This window comes from Heterodontus francisci, chromosome 5 (genome assembly GCF_036365525.1).
Source record: "Heterodontus francisci isolate sHetFra1 chromosome 5, sHetFra1.hap1, whole genome shotgun sequence".
Lineage (NCBI taxonomy): Eukaryota > Metazoa > Chordata > Chondrichthyes > Heterodontiformes > Heterodontidae > Heterodontus > Heterodontus francisci.
In genome coordinates this window covers 51277965-51299941 of record NC_090375.1, presented here as the reverse complement: position 1 = coordinate 51299941, position 21977 = coordinate 51277965, and the positions used below count along the sequence as shown (strand labels likewise).

At 43.3% G+C, this 21977-nt stretch overlaps 1 protein-coding gene across 4 annotated transcripts in view; it reads left to right on the top strand.

The window, feature by feature from the left end:
* rhpn1 (rhophilin, Rho GTPase binding protein 1) overlaps nucleotides 1-21977 on the top strand; it is a 120441-nt gene that overhangs the window by 71013 nt on the left and 27451 nt on the right. For 3 of the 4 annotated variants that reach the window (XM_068031417.1, XM_068031416.1, XM_068031415.1), the window contains exons 8-10: nucleotides 12038-12225; nucleotides 13319-13475; nucleotides 19651-19770. In XM_068031417.1, the coding sequence (XP_067887518.1) occupies nucleotides 12038-12225; nucleotides 13319-13475; nucleotides 19651-19770 (465 nt within the window). The remainder of the gene's footprint in view (nucleotides 1-12037; nucleotides 12226-13318; nucleotides 13476-19650; nucleotides 19771-21977) is intronic. The other variant, XM_068031418.1, reaches the window with a different exon arrangement.

Below are 21977 nucleotides of genomic sequence, written 5' to 3'. Positions count from 1 at the left end.
CCACAGTTTCTGGTCAATGGTAACCCCCCCCAGTATATTGATAGTGGGGGATTCAGCGATGGTTATGCCATTGAATGTGATGGGGAGATGGTTATATTCTCTCTTGTTGGAGATGGTCATTGCCTGGCACTTGTGGCACAAATATAACTTGCCACTTATCAGCCCAAGCCTCAATGTTGTCCAGGTCTTGCTGCATATGGACATGGACTGCTTCAGTATCTGAGGAGTTGCAAATGGTACTGAACATTGTGCAATCATCAGCGAACATCCCCACCTCTGACCTTATGATGGAGGGAAGGGCATTGATGAAGCAGCTGAAGATGGTGTGCCTAGGACACTACCCTGAGGAACTCCTGCAGTGATGTCCTGAGACTGAGATGATTGACCTCCAACAACCGCAACCATCTTCCTTTGTGCTAGGTATGACTCCAACCAGGGAGAGTTTTCCTCAATTCCCATTGACTCCAGTTTTGCTTGATGCCATACTCGGTCAAATGTTGCCTTGATGTCAAGGGCAATCACCCTCACCTCACCTCTTCAGTTCAGTTCTTTTGTCCATGTTTGGACCAAGGTTTTAATGAGATCAGGAGCTGAGTGGCCCTGGCGGAACCCAAACTGAGTGTCACTGAGCAAGTTATTGCTGAGTAAGTGCCACTTGATAGCACTGTTGGTGACCCTCCATCACTTTGCTGATGAGTGAGAGTTGACTGATGGAGCAGTAGTGGCTGGATTGGATTTGTTCTGCTTTTTGTGAACAGGACATACCTGGGCATATTTCCACATTGTCGGGTAGATACCAGTGTTGTAGCTGTACTGGAACAGCTTGGCTAGGGGCGTGGCCAATTCTGGAGCACAGGTCTTCAGTACTACTGCCGGAATGTTGTCAGAGCCCATAGCCTTTCCATAGCAGCCCATAGCAGTATCCAGTGCCTTCAGCCGTTTCTTGATATCAGGTGGAATGAATCGAATTAGCTGGACTAGCATCTGTGATGCTGGGGACCTCAGAAGAGGGCCGAGATGGATCATCCACTTGGCACTTCTGGCTGGAGATGGTTGCAAGTGCTTCAGCCTCGTCTTCTGCGCTTATGTGCTGGGCTCCCCCTTCATTGAGCAAAAGAACATAAGAAATAGGAGCAGGAGTCGGCCATTCAGCCCTTCGAGCCTGCTCTGCAATTTACTGAGATCATGGCGGATCATCTACTTCAACACCATTTTCCTGCACTATCCCCATAACTCTTGATGTTTTTAATATCTAGATATCTGTCGATCTCTCTCTTGAACATACTCAATGACTGAGCCTCCACAGCCCTCTGGACAGAGAATTCCAAAGATTCACCATCCTCTGAGTGAAGAAATTCCTCCTCATCTCAGTCCTTAATGGCCTGCCCTTATTCTGAGACTGCGTCCCCTGGATCTGGACTCCCCAGCCAGGGGAAACATCCTTCCTGCATCAACCCTGTTGAGCCCTGTAATAATTTTGTATGTTTGAATGAGATCACCTCTCCTTCTTCTAAACACCAGAGAATAAAGGCTCAGTCTATTTCCTCATAGTGTTAGGACCGAGGCGGGAGGAGTGCACTGTTAATTCAGCCCCATTTCTCCACAGGTCACAACATATCAATAAATTTTCTCACTTACTGAAACAGTCCTTTAGATACTCTTATTTGTCCCCAGAATAAAGCACACCAACCAGGTTTCTTTTATAAAACAACAAAATTATCTGTTTGTTATAAACCAAGTCTTAACCAATAATGAAGTAAATATATACACGAATTGAAATATTAAAGCCCCTTTTTTTTTATCCTAGCCCTCATATACACACTGACATAAATAACTGGTTAACCGGGAGAAAAAAAATAATTTTTGTTTATAGCTGTTACCAAGAAAAAGAAGGAATTAAAATAAAACTGAGACTGAGTAGTGAATATGGAAGTCCTTTGTTTTAGCGAGGTGTCCCAAAGGCAAATAGGTGGCTGCCACTAAGAATCTTTCCGGGCGATGTTGATGAACAGTCTGTTTTGGGTAGGTGTTCAAAGAAATGCAACTACAGAAGGCTTCACATAGGTCTTCCATCAGGTGTGCAGCAGAAAAGTTCAGTGTTCTCATTCGATGCAAGGTTTCTGCAAACATTTAGGGTTTCTTCAAAATACAGGAGGCAACAGTACAACTTCATACAGGATTTGCTTTTCAAGAGCAAGGATTCTTCAAAGAGAGGTAACAGTGGTCTGAATTTTCTTCTGATCTCCAGGCAAGTCCATAAACAAACTCCAACCACCTCTTTTAGTCCAAAAAACAGCTGGCTTTTACCATTTCAAAATGAAACCAACTTTCCAGGAAAGTCCTGTGATAATCATAAATCCTCACTTGTCATAACACAATCCCCTGCTATGTTTACTTGAAATTATGTGCTTTCCAATGCTTGTTTACTGGTCAACCTTTTGTTGACCTTTTTTAAAAAAGCATCCACAAAGTTCAGCAATCTCCAGATGATTCAATGTCCATGAAATCCTTTTCGGTTTTTAAAAATATAGATTCTCAAGTTTTAACAAAAAATGGAAACCATTGTGACAATAGGGCAATCCCTCCATCCCAGGAATTAGTTTGGTGAACCTTCGCTGCATTCCCTCTATAGCAAGAATATCTTGGCTTATGTAAGGAGACTAAAACTGCACACGATACTCCAGTTGTAGTCTCATCAAGGTTCTATATAACTGCAGTAAGACATCTTTACTCCTATACTCAAATCCTCTTGTAAAGAAGGCCAACATACCATTTGCCTTCTTAATTGCTTACCTGCATGTTAGCTTTCAGTGACTCATGAACAAGGACACCCAAGACCCTTTGAAATTCAACACTTCCTAGCCTCTCACCATTTAAGAAATACTCTGTATTTCTGTTTTTCCTACCAAAATGGATAACCTCACATTTCTGCACATTGTATTCCATCTGCCAAATTTTTGCCCACTCGCTTAGCCTCTCCAAATCCCCTTCATAAGATCATAAGAACTAGCAGCAGGAGTAGGCCGTCCGGCCCCTCGAGACTGCTCCGCCATTCAATAAGATCATGGCTGATCTTTTCGTGGACTCAGATCCACTTACCCACGCTCCCACCGTATCCCTTAATTCCTTTATTGTTCAAAAAGATATCTACCTTAGCTTTAAAGACGTTTACTGAAGAAGCGTCAACTACTTCACTGGGCAAGGAATTCCATAGATTAACAACCCTCTGGGTGAAGAAGTTCCTTCTTAATTCAGTCCTAAATCTGCTCCCTCTAATCTTGAGGCTATGCCCTCTTGTCCTAGCTTCACCTGCCAGTGGAAACATCCTCTCTACTTGTATCTTATCTATTCCCTTCATGATTTTATATGTTTCTATAAGATCCCCCCCTCATTCTTCTGAACTCCAATGAATATAATCCCAATCTACTCAGTGTCTCCTCATAAGCCAACCCCCTCAACTCCCGAATCAACCTAGTGAACCTCCTCTGCACCCTCTCCAGTGCCAGCATCCTCTTCACAACTCACACTTCCACCTAGTTTTGTGTCATCTGCAAACTTGGCAATATTACATTTAATCCCCAAATCCAAATCATTGATGTAAAATGTGAATAGCTGGGACCCAAGCACTGATCTTTGTGGTACCCCACTAGTCACAGCTTGCCAATCCTAAAATGACCCTTTTATTCCTACTCTCTGTTTTCTCTCTGGTAACCAGTTCTCAATCCATGCCAGTATATTCCCCCCCCCCAAACTCATGTGCTCTAATTTTGTTTACTAACCTCTTGTGTGGGACCTTATCAAAAGCTTTCTGAAAATCTAAATATACCATATCCACTGGTTCCCCCTTATCTATTCTGCTAGATTCATCCTCAAAAAACTCCAACAGATTTGTTAAACATGATTTCACTTTCATAAATCCATGTTGACTCTGCCTAATCCTACCATTATTTTCTAAGTGTCCTGTTATCACATCCTTTATTATAGATTCGAGCATTTTCCCTATGACTGATGTTAGCCTAACAGGTCTGTAGTTCCCCGTTTTCTCTCTCCCTCCTTTCTTAAATAATGGGGTTACATTTGCCACCTTCCAATCTGCAGGGACCATTCCAGAGTCTATAGAATTTTGAAAGATGACCACCAATGCATCTACTATCTCTCCAGCCACCTCTTTCATCAGGTCCAGGGGATTGATCTACTTGAAGTCACATTCATTTCCCTAGTACTATATTTTTACTAATATTAATATCTTGCAGTTCCCATTTACATTCGTCTCTTGATTCTCCATTATTTCTGGGAGATTTTTAGTCTTTTCCTCTGTGAAGATAGACACAAAATATTTATTTAGTTTCTCCGCCATTTCCTTATTTCCCCACTAGAATTCTCCTGACTCCGCTTGTAATGGGCCCACATTTGTCTTTACTAGTCTTTTCCTTTTTGCATACCTATAGAAGCTTTTACAGTCTGTTTTTATGTTTCTCGCTAGTTTACTCTCATTCTATTTTCCTTTTCTTAAGTTTTTTCTTGGTCCACCTTTACAGAATTCTGAAATGTTCCCAATCCTCAGGCTTATCATTTCTTTTTTGGCAACTTTATACACCTCTTCCTTTGCTCTAATATAATCCTTGATTTCTTTTGTTAGCTACAGTTGGAACCCTTTCCTTGCTGGATTTTTGTGCATTAAAGGAATGTATTTTTGTTGTAAACTATGTATTAATTATTTAAATGTTAGCTGTTGCCTGTCTACCGTCAGTTTGTCCCTCATACCTTCACAGTTTCCTTTGCTTTGATTTAAGACCCTAGTTTTTGATTGAACCACATCACTTTCAAACTGAATGCAAAATTCTCTCACATTAAGGTCACTCTTTCCTAAAGGCTCCTTTACAACAAGACTACTAATTAGCCCTTTTTCACTGCACAGTACTGGATCTAAAATGGCCTGTTCCCTAGTTGGTTCCTCAGCGTACTGCTCGAGAAAGTCATCTCGCATGCATTCCAAGAATTGACCCTCCACAACATTAGTACCGATAAAGTTTACCCAGTCTATATGTAGATTGAAATTCCCATGATTACTGTATTACCCTTGTTACTTGCACCTCTAATTTCCTGATTGTATACTGTGATTTACATTACCTCTGCTGTTTGGTGGCTATAAACAATTCCAACCAATGTTTTCTGTCCCTTCCTGTTTCTTAGTTCCCAAACTGATTCTACCTCTTGATCTTTAGAACTAAGGTCATGTCTCACTACAGTACTAATGCCCTCTTTAATTAACAGAGCTACCCTACCACCTTTTCTCAGCTTTCTGTCCTTCACGAATGTCACGTACCATTGGATATTCAGCTCTAACGGAGATGTCAATAACCAGGGGGCATAGATTTAAGGTAAGGGGCAGGTGGTTTAAAGGGGATTTAAGGAAAACTTTTTTTCACCCAGAGGATGGTTGGAAGCTGGAACGCACTGCCTGAACGGGTGGTAGAGGCAGGAACCCTCACAACATTTAAGAAGTATTTAGCACGTGAAAAGCTACAGCATACAAGGCGACAGGCCAAGTGCTGGAAAATGGGATTAGAATAGATAGGTGCTTGATGGCTGGCATGGTCACGATGGGCCGAAGGGCCTGTTTCTGTGCTGTATAAAGAGTAGAAAAGAGGTTCTGGATAGGGAGTATGAGGAGTTAGGCACTAAATTCAAAAGCAGAACCTCAAAGGTAATAATCTCTGGATTATTACCTGATCAACGTGAAAATTGGCATTGTGTAAATAAGATTAGAGAGATGAATGCATGGCTCAAAGAATGGTGTGGGAGAAGTGGGTTCTAGTTCGTGGGGCACTGGCACCAGTACTGGGGGAAGTGGAATTTGTACCATTGGGATGGACTTCACCCAAACTGTGCTGGGACCAGTGTTCTGCATAGTCATATAACTCGGGAAGTAGAGAGACGGTTAATCTAATTCGAGGGGGAAGATTGAGTAAAGGGAAATGACAAGGCAATAGATCAAGGTAGCAATAAAGGTAATGATGATCAGAATAAGGGAGGAAGGGACAGTGATTACAAACTTAAAAGTGTGCCAGCAGGTAGGGCCAGAGTTTACAAAATCAGTGAAAAAAAAATGAATTAAAGACTCGGTCTCTGAATGCCCACAGTATTCACAATAAAACAGATGAATTGTCAGCTCAAATAGAAAGTCATATGTATGACCTGATAGTCATGACAGAGACATGGCTACAAGGAAACCAAAGCTGAGACTGAATATCCAGAAAGACCAGAATAATGGTACCACATTCGCTGTCCTCTGGCACCTCTCCTGTGGCCAGAGAGGATTTGAAAATTTGTATCAGAGCCCCTGCTATCTCCTCCCTTGCCTCACAACAGCCTGGGATACATCTCAACTGGGCCTGAGGATTTATCCACTTGTAAGCCTGCTAAAACCGCTAATGCTTCCTCCCTTTCAATGCTAATTTGTTCAAGTATATCACCGTCCCCCTCCCTGATCTCTACACCTACGTCATCCTTCTCCATAGCGAACACAGATGAAAAGTAATCATGTAAAACCTCACCTATGTCCTCCGGCTCCACACACACATTGCCACTTTGGTCCCTCATGGGCCCTACTCTTTCCCTGGTTATCCTCTTGCCCTTAATATACTCATAAAATGCCTTGGGATTTTCCTTTGTCTAGCCCACCAGTGTTTTTTCATGCCCCCCTCTTCGCTCCCCTAATTTTTTTTAAGTAGCCCCCCCCCCCCACCCCACACGTGCTATCCTCCTCTAGGATCTCCGCTGTTTTCAGCGCTCCGAATCTGCCATAAGCCTCCTTTTTTTTTCCTGATCCAATCCTTTGTATCCCTTGACATCCAGGGTTCTTGTTGGTCCTACTCTTCATCTTTACAGGAACATGTTGGCCCTGAACTCTCATTATTTCCTTTTTGAATGACTCCCACTGGTCTGATGTAGACTTTCCTACAAGTAGCTGCTCCCAGTCCACTTTGGCCAGTTCCTGTTTTATCATATTGAAATAGGCCTTCCCCCAATTCAGTACCTTTATTTCCAGTCCATCTTTGTCCTTTTTCATAAATCTTACCTTAAATCTTACAGAGTTATGGTCACTTTCCCTGAAATGCTCCCCCACTGACACTTCTACCACTTGTCCGGCTTAATTCCTTAGGATTAGGTCCAGTACCGCCCCTTCTCTTGTAGGACTTTCTACGTGCTGGCTCAACAAGTCCTATCTATGTAGTTGGTACCTACTTGGACCATGACCACTGGATCCATGACCACTGGATCCTTCCCCTCCCCCTGCAGGTTCCTGTCCAGCCCTGAGCAGATGTCTCAAACCCTGGCACCGGACAGGTGCCACAGCCTTATGGACTCTTGCTCTCAGCTGCAGAGAACAATGTCTATCCCCCTGACTATATTATCCCCTACTACCACATCATTCCTTTTAACTCCCCTCCCCCCCCACACCCCAAATGGCTTCTGTACCATGGTGCCATGGTCAGTCTGCTCGTCCACACTACAGACATCAGTCTTGCCTGTAGAAGCTACAAGACCCTGAACTTGTTGCTCAATTACAAGGGCTGAGGCTGCTCCACTCCCACCTTCACGATCCCCTTAGCTCCCTGACTCGTAGTGACACCCTCCTGTCCTTGACCACTGACAAATCAGACAACCCTATCCAAAGGGGTGTGAGTGCCTTCCGGGACAAAGTGTCCAGGTAACATTGCCCCTCCCTCATGCATCACAATGTCTGCAGTTCGGCTTGTCATTAATCTACTCTGAGTCGCAGCTCCTCAAGCCGCAGACACTTACTACAGATCTGGTTGCCATGGCATTGGGAGCTCCCACTTACTGCAGCCATGACACATCACCTGTCCTGCTGCCTTCATTCTGTTAATTAAATTAAATTTATTTTTCTTAATTAATTTATAGTTCCCCTCTTCACCGAACTCCCTCACGCACTAAACTCCCTACTTCACCCTCTGCACTCAAGCAGTACTCAGTACCCCTGAATTTATACACTCTGGAGAAAATGATGAGTCAGCTTTGCTAGAGCTCAGAAACCAGTTTAAGCTAGCTGCCTAATTAACTAGCTACAGCTACTGAGACCTTGTATCTCCCTATTTAAAACTGGAAGAAACTTAACTTGTTTCTTAACTTAAAAAGTAATTTTAGTTATATGCTAAATGGGAAGAACAGCTAGACTTCAGAGAGAGATTAGCCCTAGTCGCTCACCAAACTCCCTTCTTCACACTCTGTGCATTCAAGCAGCACAAGGGATTCTGCAGTTTGGCATGCATGTGGTCCTGTGTTGTAGCTTCACCAGGTTGACGCATCATTTTTAGGTATGTCTGGTGCTGCTCCTGGCATGCCCTTTTGCACTCTTCTTTGAACCAGGGTTGATCCCCTGGCTCGATTGGCAGTGGTAGAGTGAGGGATATGTCGTGCCATGAGGTTACAGATTGTGGTTGAGTACAATTCTGCTACTGCTGACGGTCCACAGCATCTCATAGATGCCCAGTTTTGAGTTGCTAGATCTGTTCAAAATCTATCCCATTTAGCATTGTGGTGGTGCCACACAGCACGATGGTGGCTATCCTGAATGTGAAGATGGGACTTCATCTCCAGCAGGACTGTGCGGTGGTCACTCCTACCAGTACTGTCATGGGCAGATGAATCTGCGACAGGTAGATTGGTGAGGACAAGATCAAGTATGTTTTCCCTCTTGTTGGCTCCCTCACCACGTGCCACAGACTCAGTCTAGCAGCTAAGTCCTTTAGTACTCGGCTAGCAGTCAGTAGTGCTGCTACTGAGCCACTCATGGTGGTGGACATGGAAGACCCCACCCAGAATACATCTTGTGCCCTTGCCACCCTCGGTGCTTCTTCCAAGTGGTGTTCAACATGGAGGAGTACTGATTCACCAGCTGAGGGAGGACGGTAGGTAGTAATTAGAAGGAGGTTTCCATGTTTATGTTTGACCTGATACCATGAGACTTCATGGGGTCCAGAGTCAATGTTGAGGACACCCAGGGCAACTCCCTCCTGACTGTATACCACCGTGCTGCCACCTCTGGTGGGTCTATCCTGTTGGTGGGACAGGACATGCCCGCGGACGGTGATGGTGGTGTCTGGCACGTTGTCTGTAAAGTATGATTCTGTGTGTATGGCTAGGTCAGGCTGTTGCTTAACTAGTCTATGGGATAGCTCTCCCAGAACGAAAATGTTAGATGGAGTTGCCTCCACTAGGATCCAAGTGAGGAACAAAAGTTCAAGGCCTGGAAACAGGTCACCTACCATTGTGACCTAAGGGAAAATCATGAACAAGTGTGATCAAATAAAATCATGAACTTTAATATGGAATTGATTTATCATCAGCTTCAGCTGTTAGTACTCTACTTCCACTTAATAAAAGTGACAGCATGACAGTCAAGGTAGGGAGTCCTGCATTCCCTTCCCACGGACCTCCTTTCTTCCACTTGGAGGCTAGCTGGGCTCCCTGATATTGCAGTGGCCAGGAGCCAGTGTGATTCTCCAGGGTACTCTTTCTGCCTGGAGCTGCTGTGCTGAGCCTTGGCTTCCTGCTTGAAGACCACACAGAGGGAAATTTGACCCCAATGTTGTTCTAAGACCAGCTATTACAATGTAATTTTAGGAACAATATATCATATTCTTTGGGGCTAACCAAAGAAATTGCTTAGAAAGACCTTTGCAGGTTCAGTGGATTAGAGATCTGGATTTAATGCAGTTATTGTAGCTCAGTTGTAAGCTTGGATCCATAGATATACTATTTTGTCAATTTATTTTCTCACTTTTCCATTGCTGTAATGGTTCAAGTCACGCGGCTTTTCCATATCTCAGATCTCAAGGTATAGACATGTTGGACAAAAGAATCCCTGCATATGGCATCTATTTTGCATTATAGAAGGTGTGACTTTGCCACCAAGAGTTCTATTACAAGTTGCTTTTGTTTGTTTTTGTTTCTTTCCACTAACTATTTGCTAACAGTGCCTACTATGGCTAATTTGATCTGGATTTTGCACTGCCATCGCAAGCACCGTTATCTAACAGGAAATTCAAAAATAAATAATTTTAATATCTTCAAAACTTGTCAGCAAACTTTACATGAACTTTTGAGGAGGTCTAATAATCATTAAGGGAAAGGGAAAACCTATTTTTATCTATGTTCTCTTATGTAGTGACTGGCTGGAATGCGATTACACGAGTGACAGTCTGAGTGAGAAGCTTCTGGGTTCAAGTTCTGTGGCAGGACTTGAGCGCAAAATCAATGCTGATACTCCAGTGCAGTACTGAGGAAGTGCTGCACTGTCAGAGCTGCTGCCTTTCGGTTGCGACATTAAATTGAGGCCCCCTCTGCCCCCTCAAGTGGACATATAAGATCCCGTGGCACCATTTCAAATAACAGCAGTGGAGATATCCCCGGTGTCCTGGTCAATATTTAGCCCTCAATCAACATCACAAAAACTGATTATTTGGTCATTTTCTATGTGTGAGAGCTTGCTGTGCACAAATTGGCTGCCACGTTTGCTACTTTTCAACAATGACTACACTTCAAAAAGTGCTTCATTGGCTATAAAGCTCTTTGAGACATTCAGTGGTCATGTAAGGTACTATATAAATGAAAGCCTTTTTCGTTTTGGAGTTAACTGATCTCAGCCAGAATAGCAGTTTCGTGCTGTAATTTTCCCCATCATACCTGAGCCAGAGAGAAGGAAAATCAGAGAGGATTCCTACTTCTAATAGTTGTTCAATAACTTATGCTGATAACTAAAAGCAAAATACTGCGGATGCTGGAAATCTGAAACAAAAACAAGAAATGCTGGATTCACTCAGCAGGTCTGGCAGCATCTGTGGAAAGAGAAGCAGAGTTAACGTTTCGAGTCAGTGACCCTTCACAGGGTCACTGACTCGAAACGTTAACTCTGCTTCTCTTTCCACAGATGCTGCCAGACCTGCTGAGTGAATCCAGCATTTCTTGTTTTTGTTATGCTGATAACTGTTGTGTCAGTCAGCCATGAACAGAATTTACTACGGCTTTTCCCTCCAAATTGCCTCTTTTAGAATTGGCTTCAGTCAGTTCTCTTTATGCAGATCGATGGTTTCCAGGATCAGTTGGGCCTACTGATGCTATCTTCCAGGTTAAATTATGGGGTCTGAAGGCACCCACTGAACAGCAAGAATTAGAGCCGACTGAAAAGGAGTGGAAAAAAATAGACAAATTTATAAAGTGTCTCAGCTTGATTCAGTTGAAGCCAAGTCAAAAAGGTTGTGGATTCAAACTGCACTTCAGGACATAATGAGCACATAATCCGGACTGACACTTCAGTGCAGTGCTGAATTGTCCAAGGTGCTGTCTTTTGGGTGAGTAGTTAAACTAGGGCACAATCAGTCTGTTTAGGTAAATATTAAAGATCTCTCGACACAATTTGGAGAGGCTCTTTTCAATCATTTTTAGCCTTGGAAAAATCACTTGGTTGCCTACAAAGAGCACAAACATAATTTCCAGTTGCTTAACTGCTTGGCTCCTGTACGCAAAGAGTTTTTGGAGCATGGCATGCTTTGACAGAGACCATCACATCTTTTAAGGGAAAAGTGGATACACACTTAAAGCAAAGGAAGGCTTGGGAGCTAGCAAAGAGTTGGCACTTGCTTGCCAAATAACCACCTACTTTACTAAAAATTCATGTAGTTCCATGGTTAAGAGGAAGGAATTCTGCTGATCTGGATCAGCACCACCAAAGAAAATACAGTTTAACTGGTTGTTCACCTCATTTGTTGGTTGTTGGACCTTGTGAGTAAATGAGCACCTCACTTGCCTACATAACAGTGAATCCGCTTACAAAGTAATTCATTGGATGTGAAGCAAACTGGGACATGATGAATAATGTATCAATGCAGGTTTATATATCTTTTTCCTCCAAGGGCCACCTATCATGTATTCTAAACATTGCTTATGTTACACAAAAATTTTGCTGTATTCTGTAATTATAGTGCAAATATATCCTGTTCAACCTCACCAGGTGCATTGAATTATTTGAAAGAAAACTTCTCCAACGCACCAAGCCTTGACATGAGCACGCCGTCCCTCAACATGCTGGTGCGTCTGATGATCGCACAAGTGCAAGAATGCGTCTTTGAAAACGTGATGGTGGCGGGAGTTAAGGATGAGTTCTTAATGCAGCTACAGAGTGCACAGGAAGCTGCAAGGGTAAAAGATGTAAAATAATAGTTCCTTGGATAGATGCATTCCTACCATTTACACTATCTACGCTTGTATTGGAAATTGGCTATTACCATAGGAGTCAATTACAAAGGCACTGATGTAACCTATTAAACACACTGACTATTTCAGGCAGTTCAATAAGTAATTACCCTGTGCTTCCCGTTTCAAAGGTCTCTACTGATTGTGAAAACCTGATTTACCTGAAGTTTCAATCAGCTGTTCACACATTGTTAAAGTGCGATTCTGCATGCAACTGTTAACAATTAAGGGAGGCAGTTGCTAGGTGGAGACTTAATGATTTTTGAAAATATGCTGATTACTACATTTTTGGATTTTACCGTACATATTGGGCAATCATGTTAACACCAATTCACCCGCTATAAATGTTGGAGCCTATATACCTGATCCAAGGATGGGGCTCAAAGGTACCTCTTTTCAAACGGTGTCAATGCGATTGGAATTCTTTTTTTTGTTTAAAAAAATGTATTTGGTAGGTAATCTGTCTAGTGTGTACATGAAATCATTAACTTTTTAGATTGTTTTTTGCTACACTGGTGCTCTCAGCTCCCGATATGCAGGTCCATTGTGGCTAGTGGCAACCATCCAGAAGACCTGTGAGTTTGGAAAGGCTATTTGAAAGCAGAGGGAATTACCTTCAGACCTGATCTTGCTCTTACACGCACATGCACTTTCCAGTAGCAAAACAATCAGGAACAGAAACCTTGGCTGCTTTTTTAAAAATTCTCCTCTGCTAAGCACAAGGTGCTGAAGTCAGTTGGAGTATATTGACTGAGTTGAGTGAACTTGGCAATATTACTTTCTGATGTCACTAGAAGACATTTGAGAACAGTTTAGATCAGGTGGGGGAGATTTGCCTATGTTTAGCCTTTGCTCAGAATCTTGATTGGACAACTTCCACTGACATTATAATTCCTCACTGAGTGCACATTTTGGGGAAATCTACAGGCAGGGACCACTTTATCACTTGATAGAGGCAGGATGATTTGTGCAATCACTGTAATTCCAGTAAGATAGAGTTAACTTTGCTGTTGTGAATCATTATTTTACTACTGTGTAGGTGGCAGACGTGTACTCCTTGGTCTATCAGACAATGACGCAAGCCCCAGTGAAAGACTACGTTCCATTCTCTTGGACAACCATGGTTCAGGTCAAATCCGAGTATTTCAAAGCAGTTTCTCACTATTTTGCAGCAGTTGCACTGTGCGACCATACAAGTAAGTATCGTGACAAAATCTGATACAGTTGTTCGGTGATTGATGAGTACATATCATTTTTAATGAGATTAAGGGGAAATATTTTAATACGAGTCAATCTCCATTGGCATCGAAACAGGGACACGAGGCTGAATAAAGTCATCAGATGAAGTGGGGTTAAAGGAATAATTCGAATTGTAAATTGCTATGTTCACATTGATAACGGAAACTACCTATGTGCAGCACCTGTACTTGGGGGTGCGATAACAACAAATTTACAAAGGAAGGTTTTATTATAAAAGTTGGCAGGAAGTGCACGCAAATATTAGATTCCAAATAATAATAATTATCCATACCACACACTTACTTGATGCAGATATGAACATACAAATTAGGAGCAGGAGTAGGCCACTCGGCCCCTTGAGCCTGCTCCGCCATTCAGTAAGTTCATGGCTGAACTGATCACTCCACATTTCCACCTACCCCCGATAACCTTCCACCCGCTTGAACAAAGAACAGTACAGCACAGGAACAGGCCATTCGGCCCTCCAAGCCTGCGCCGATCTTGATGCCTGCCTAAACTAAAACCAACTGCACTTCCGTGGACTGTATCCCTCTATTCCCATCCTATTCATGTATTTGTCAAGATGCCTCTTAAACGTCGCTATCGTACCTGCTTCCACCACCTCCCCCGGCAGCAAGTTCCAGGCACTCACCACCCTCTGTGTAAAAGAACTTGCCTCGCACATCCCCTCTAAACTTTGCCCCTCTCACCTTAAACCTATGTCCCCTAGTAACTGACTCTTCCACCCTGGGAAAAAGCTTCTGACTATCCACTCTGTCCATGCCACTCATAACTTTGTAAACCTCTATCATGTCACCCCTCCACCTCCGTCGTTCCAGTGAAAACAATCCGAGTTTATCCAACCTCTCCTCATAGCTAATGCCCTTCAGACGAGGCAACATCCTGGTAAACCTCTTCTGTACTTTCTGCAAAGCCTCCACGTCCTTCTGGTAGTGTGGCGACCAGAATTGCACGCAATATTCTAAGAAAAGAAAGAAAGAAAGAATTCTAAGTGTGGCCTAACTAAAGTTCTGTACAGCTGCAGCATGACTTGCCAATTTTTATACCCTATGCCCCGACCGATGAAGGCAAGCATGCCGTATGCCTTCTTGACTACCTTATCCACCTGCATTGCCACTTTCAGTGACCTGTGGACCTGTACGCCCAGATCTCTCTGCCTGTCAATACTCCTAAGGGTTCTGCCATTTACTGTATACTTCCCACCTGCATTAGACCTTCCAAATGCATTACCTCACATTTGTCCGGATTAAACTCCATCTGCCATTTCTCCGCCCAAGTCTCCAACCGATCTATATCCTGCTGTATCCTCTGACAATCCTCATCACTATCCGCAACTCCTCCAACCTTTGTGTCGTCCGCAAACTTACTAATCAGAACAGCTACATTTTCCTCCAAATCATTTATATATACTACAAAGAGCAAAGGTCCCAGCACTGATCCCTGCGGAACACCACTAGTCACATCCCTCCATTCAGAAAAGCACCCCTCCACTGCTACCCTCCGTCTTCTATGACAGAGCCAGTTCTGTACCCATCTTGCCAGCTCACCTCTGATCCCGTGTGACTTCACCTTTTATACCAGTCTGCCATGAGGGACCTTGTCAAAGGCTTTACTGAAGTCCATATAGATGACATCCACTGCTCTTCCTTCATCAATCATCTTCGTCACTTCCTCAAAAAACTCAATCAAATTAGAAAGACACGACCTCCCCTTCACAAAACCATGCTGCCTCTCGCTAATAGGTTTGTTTGTTTCCAAATGGGAGTAGATCCTGTCCCGAAGAATCCTCTCTAATAATTTCCCTACCACTGACGTAAGGCTCACCGGCCTATAATTTCCTGGATTATCCTTGCTACCCTTCTTAAACAAAGGAGCAACAATGGTTATTCTCCAGTCCTCTGGGACCTCACCTGTAGCCAATGAGGATGCAAAGATTTCTGTCAAGGCCCCAGCAATTTCTTCCCTTGCCTCCCTCAGTATTCTGGGGTAGATCCCATCAGGCCCTGGGGAATTATCTACCTTAATGCTTTGCAAGACACCCAACACCTCCTCCTTTTTGATAATGAGATGACTGAGACTATCTACACTCCCTTCCCGAGGCTCATCATCCACCAAGTCCTTCTCTTTGGTGAATACTGATGCAAAGTACTCATTTAGTAACTCGCCCATTTCCTCTGGCTCCACACAGATTCCTTTCTCTATCCTTGAGTGGGCCAGCCCTTTCCCTAGTTACCCTCTTGATCTTTATTCTTTTGGGCCTCCTTATCTCGAGAGACAATGGATACGCGCCTGGAGGTGATCAGTGGTTTGTGAAGCAGCGCCTGGAGTGGCGATGAAGGCCAATTCTAGAGTGACAGGCTCTTCCACAGGTGCTGCAGAGAAATTTGTTTGTCGGGGCTGTTGCACAGTTGGCTCTCCCCTTGCGCCTCTGTCTTTTTTCCTGCCAACTGCTAAGTCTCTTCGACTCGCCACATTTTAGCCCTGTCTTTATGGCTGCCTGCCAGCTCTGGCGAATGCTGGCAACTGACTCCCACGACTTGTGATCAATGTCACAGGATTTCATGTCGCGTTTGCAGACTTCTTTAAAGCGGAGACGTGGACGGCCGATGGGTCTGATACCAGTGGCGAGCTCGCTGTACAACGTATCTTTGGAGATCCTGCCATCTTCCATGCGGCTCACATGGCCAAGCCTTCTCAAGGGCCGCTGACTCAGTAGTGTGTATAAGCTGGGGATGTTGGCCGCCTCGAGGACTTCTGTGTTGGAGATACGGTCCTGCCACCTGATGCCAAGTATTCTCTGGAGGCAGCGAAGATGGAATGAATTGAGACGTCACTCTTGGCTGACATACGTTGTCCAAGCCTCGCTGCCATTGAGCAAGGTACTGAGGACACAGGCCTGATACACTCGGACTTTTGTGTTCCGTGTCAGTGCGCCATTTTCCCACACTCTCTTGGCCAGTCTGGACATAGCAGTGGAAGCCTTACCCACGTGCTTGTTGATTTCTGCATCTCGAGACAGGTTACTGGTGATAGTTGAGCCTAGGTAGGTGAGCTCTTGAACCACTTCCAGAGCGTGGTCGCCAATATTGATGGATGGAGCATTTCTGACGTCCTGCCCCATGATGTTCGTTTTCTTGAGGCTGATGGTTAGGCCAAATTCATTGCAGGCAGCCGCAAACCTGTCGATGAGACTCTGCAGGCACTCTTCAGTGTGAGATGTTAAAGCAGCATCGTCAGCAAAGAGGAGTTCCCTGATGAGGACTTTGCGTACTTTGGATTTCGCTCTTAGACGGGCAAGGTTGAACAACCTGCCACCTGATCTTGTGTGGAGGAAAATTCCTTCTTCAGAGGATTTGAACGCATGTGAAAGCAGCAGGGAGAAGAAAATCCCAAAAAGTGTGGGTGCGAGAACACAGCCCTGTTTCACGCCACTCAGGATAGGAAAGGGATCTGATGAGGAGCCACCATGTTGAATTGTGCCTTTCATATTGTCATGGAATGAGGTGATGATACTTAGTAGCCTTGGTGGGCATCCGATCTTTTCTAGTCGTCTGAAGAGACCACGTCTGCTGATGAGGTCAAAGGCTTTGGTGAGATCAATGAAAGCAATGTAGAGGGGCATCTGTTGTTCACGGCATTTCTCCTGTATCTGACGAAGGGAGAACAGCATGTTAACGGTCGATCTCTCTGCACGAAAGCCACACTGTGCCTCAGGGTAGACGCGCTCGGCCAGCTTCTGGAGCCTGTTCAGCGCGACTCGAGCAAAGACGTTCCCCACTATGCTGTAAAAAGTCTTGGGATTTTCCTTAATCCTGTTTGCCAATGACTTTTCATGACCCCTTTTCGCCCTCCTGACTCCTTGCTTAAGTTCCTTCCTACTGTCTTTATATTCCTCAAGGGATTCATCTGTTCCTCGCCTTCCAGCCCTTACGAATGCTTCCTTTTTCTTTTTGACGAGGCTCACAATATCCCGCGTTATCCAAGATTCCCGAAACTTATCCTTCTTGCTTATCAAGGCTTGCTTATCAAGAATCTATCTACCTCTGCCTTAAAAATATTCAAAGACTCTGCTTCCACTGCCTTTTGAGGAAGAAAATTCCAAAGACTCACGACCCTTTGAGATAAAAAATTTCTTCTCATCTCTGTCTTAAATGAGCGACCCCTTATTTTTAAACAGTGACCCCTAGTTTGCGATTCTCCCACAAGGGAGATGCAACAGCATTGGAGTGAGGGTAAAGTCACAGGGGGCATCTACAAAGTAATGCAGGCTTGGACAAATCTGAGACATGAAGCAAGAAGGGGCAGGGTATTTACTCATTATTCATTCAGGCAAGCAAAACAGCCAAACGCGCAATTTTGTCAGGGCCCCGATGTTTGGATAATTTTATTGTCACTGTAGTATTTTCCAATAAATTAGGAAACATGATTGCTTTTGTAGGTACAATGTGCTAACGATATTTGACCTAAATTCCCAACCTTCTGATTTTACCTGCAGAAATTAGTGTTTTCTATATTTGTGCCTCAGATGTTGATTAATTAGTTTATTATCCTAATGCAAGCACCATGCAAGTTAGAAAATGATCCTTAAATTTACATTTAGGTATTGTGTGCAACTATTATGGGGGTTAGTGAGGCAGGTGGTTGGTTAGAGGGAAACAGTCAAAATTCTCAGCTGTTGTATTTTAAATATTTAGTACATGCTGGTATTGTGCACTGATTGAGTGTTGTGTTCCTCACTCTTGGGCTGAATACCAAAGACAACAAACAGAGCTCCCCAACTCCTTCTACCACAAGAGGATGGAGAGAAAAAGAAAGCTGACTGTAGCCCTCTCTAAAGCATCTCCAAGCAGCTGATTTCAATAAAACACAAATGTGTTTTTGCTGAGTCATTTGTGTAACCTTCCCCCAAAGAAAAGCCAGCACAATGGGAGTGCTGGTCATTCCAGTCCCTTTCATGTTCCACCAGGCAGCTAATTTTAGACTGGTGTTGTCAGGACCCTGAGAAAATAACTATAATAACAGAGACTTACATTTATGTAGCATTCCTCAGATAATAGAATATCTTTGGGTACTTTACAAAGCGAAGAGGTGGTAAGTATAGGAACATAACAGAGCCTTTAAAGCCTCACTCATTTACCATGCCTTCACTCTCTTAAGAGCCCTTTCAAAGCAAGGGTGAGCATGATAGCAAGGGAATTCCAGAAACAAAGGCATAACGTTAGAAAATGGATCAGTCATTTAGGACTGAGATAAGAAATTTCTTCGCTGAAAGGGTTAAAGATCTTTGGAATTCTCTACCCCAGAGGACTGTGGATGTTCAGCCATTAAGTATGTTCAAGACAGGGATCGATAAGTTTTTGAATATCAAGTGAATTAAGGGATATGGGAATAGTGCGAGAGGTGGAGTTGAGGTAGAAGATCAGCCACTGTCATATTGAATGGCAGAACAGGCTCAAAGGGCCAGATGGCCTACTCTTGCTCCCCCTACTTATGTTCTTACAGAAGATTAACCTGATGGAGTGAGGAATGGGCTATAATTCAGAGTCCTTGGAATAGCAGATGTGCTCTGGGATGTAAGGGCTGGAGAAGATCACCAAAATAAGTTAGCTGAGGCCTTATGCGGCTTTGACAAGTATAAATTCAATTTACTGGGAAGCAGGTGACAGTGGAGCTTGGTGAAGAAGGATGTAATGGTAGTGTGGAGTTTCGTGCAAGAGAGGACTTCGGCTGAAAACTTCTGGATTAGCCGAAGCTTGTGAAGGCACAAAAGGGATGAAAGACTGGCAAGGAGAACGTTGGAGAAATCAATCCTTGAGGTAATGAAGGCAGTATGATTATTTGAGCAGTGGGAGTGGTGAGGTAGGTAGCGGGTAATGTTCCAAAGCTGGAAAAAGGTAGCCTTGGTGATGGACTGGATGTGAGGCTGAAAGCTTGGCTAAGTCTCCAACACAATACTGAGGTTGCATGCTGCCTGGTTCTGCCTTAGTACAGCATTAATAAGCCAAAAACATGTAAGGGATGTCTAGGGAAATCTTTGGAAAGTACATGTTGCAAAGAGAGTTTGAAGGAGAAAAGGACATGTTAAAAGGAATGTTTTTGCATTTTTTTCAGTGGGTCCTGACGACGAGGAAAATGAACAAGTAAAGGCTCTTCAACAGCTTCATGTTATGATGCCCGAGGGTCCCTCATTAATCACAGTACTGAAAGATAAGGAAGAGCGACGCAAATTAGGTATGCAATGGCAAGGATTTTGTAAGACAAATATTTCACTATTTTGTTGGAAATAGTTAATCCTTCCACACCCGTATCTCTGAAATGTTGTCGTTTATTTTAAGTTAATTTAGTAAAGCTATGGACTTTTATGCTTATGGTATAAGCTATGGTAATAATCTCCGGATTACTACCTGAGCCACAAGCAAATTGGCAAAGGGTCAATGAGATCAAAGAGGTAAATGTGTGGCTCAAAGATTGGTGTGGGAGAAATGGGTTTGAATTCGTGGGACATTGCACCAGTACTGAGGAAGGAGGGAGCTGTTCCGATAGGACGGGCTCCACCTGAATCATGCTGGGACCAGAGTCCTGGCGAATCGCATAACTAGGGCTGTAGATAGGGCTTTAAACTAAATAGTGGGGGGGAGGGTTCAGTTGCATGGAAAAACAGGAAGTTAAAGGAGAAGGTAGGATTGCAGGTTAGTGGTGAGGCTGATTGTTACCAGAAAATAAAAGGAAGGGACAGAATGTGTGAACATCATATTGCACCAAGGAATCGTACAAGAGTAGGGAAATTTAATAATAGAGCAAACTTAAAGGCTTTGTATCTAAATGCACAAAGCATTTGGAATAAAATAAATGAGTTATCAGCGCAAATGGAGACAAATTGGTATGATTTAGTGGTGATTGCTGAGACATGGTTGCAGGGAAACCAGGTTTGGGAATTGAATATCCAAGGGTATTCAGTATTTCGGAAGGATTGATAGGAGGGAAAAGGAGGTGGTGTAGCTTTGTTAGTGAAGGAAGAGATCAGTGCTGTAGTGAGAAACGATATAGGCACTGGAGATCAAGGCGTAGAAATAAGAAATAGCAAGGGAAGGAAGTCACTGGTGGGAGTAATCTATAGGTCCCCAAACAGTAGTTCCGCGGTGGGGCACAGTATAAACCAGGAAATACTGGGGGCTTGTAAGAAAGGTACAGCAATAATCATGGGTGATTTTAATATGCATATAGACTGGATTAATCAAATTGGCAAGGGTTGCCTCGAGGGAGAGTTCATTGAATGTATTAGAGATTGTTTTTTTCGAGCAATATGTTGTGGAACCAACCAGGGAGCAGGCTATTCTAGATTTGGTGTTGTGTAATGAGGTGGGATTAATAAATGATCTCATTGTTAAGGATCCTCGAGGGAAAAGTGATGATAGCATGCTAGAATTTCAAATTCAGTTTGAGGGCGAGATGCTGGAGTCCCATACGAGCGTTCTGGAGTTAAACAAAGGTAATTATATAGGTATGAGGACAGATTTGGTCCTAGTGGACTGGACAGGAAGACTACAAAGTAGGAGCAGCGGCAGATGTTTTTGGAGATATTCAATTTATCCCAACTAAAATATCTTCCAGAGAGGAAGAAAGATTCTAGGAGGGGGAAAAAACATCCATGGCTAAACAAGGAAGTTAAGGATAACATAAAGACAAAAACTAAGGCATACCATATTGCAAAGGCCAGTGGCAGGCTGGAAGATTGGGAAACTTTTAAAGATCAACGAAGGGTTACTAAAAAAGTAATAAAAAGAGCAAAGGTAAATTATGAAAGAAAACTAGGGCAAAATATAAAAACGGATAGCAAAAGCTTCTATAATTATATAAAAGGGAAGAGAGTAGCTAAAGTGAATGTTGGTCCATTGGAGGATGAGACTGGGGACTTAATAGAAGGGAACACAGAAATGGCAGAGGCACTAAATCAGTATTTTGCTTCAGTTTTCATGGTGGAGGACACTAATACCATCCTAATAGTACCAGGTAATGCAGAGCTTATAGAAAGGGAGGAACTTAGAACAATCATCATTACTAGGGAAAAAATACTGAGCAAACTATTAGGATTGAAGGCAGACAAGTCCCCAGGGCCCGATGGCCTACATCTTAGAGTCTTAAAGGAAGTGGCAGTGGAGATAGTGGATCCATTGGTTATAATATTCCAAAATTCTCTGGATACGGGAAAGGTTCCAGTGAATTGGAAAAAAGCAAATGTAACACCCTTATTCAAAAAGGGAGGGAGGCAGAACGTAGGAAACTATAGACCAGTTAGTTTAACATCTGTTGTTGGGAAATTGTTAGAATCCATTATTAAGGAAGTAATAACAGGACATTTAGAAAGTCAAAACGCAATCCATCAGAGTCAGCGTGGTTTTATGAAGGGTAAATCATGTTTGACTGATTTGCTAGAGTTC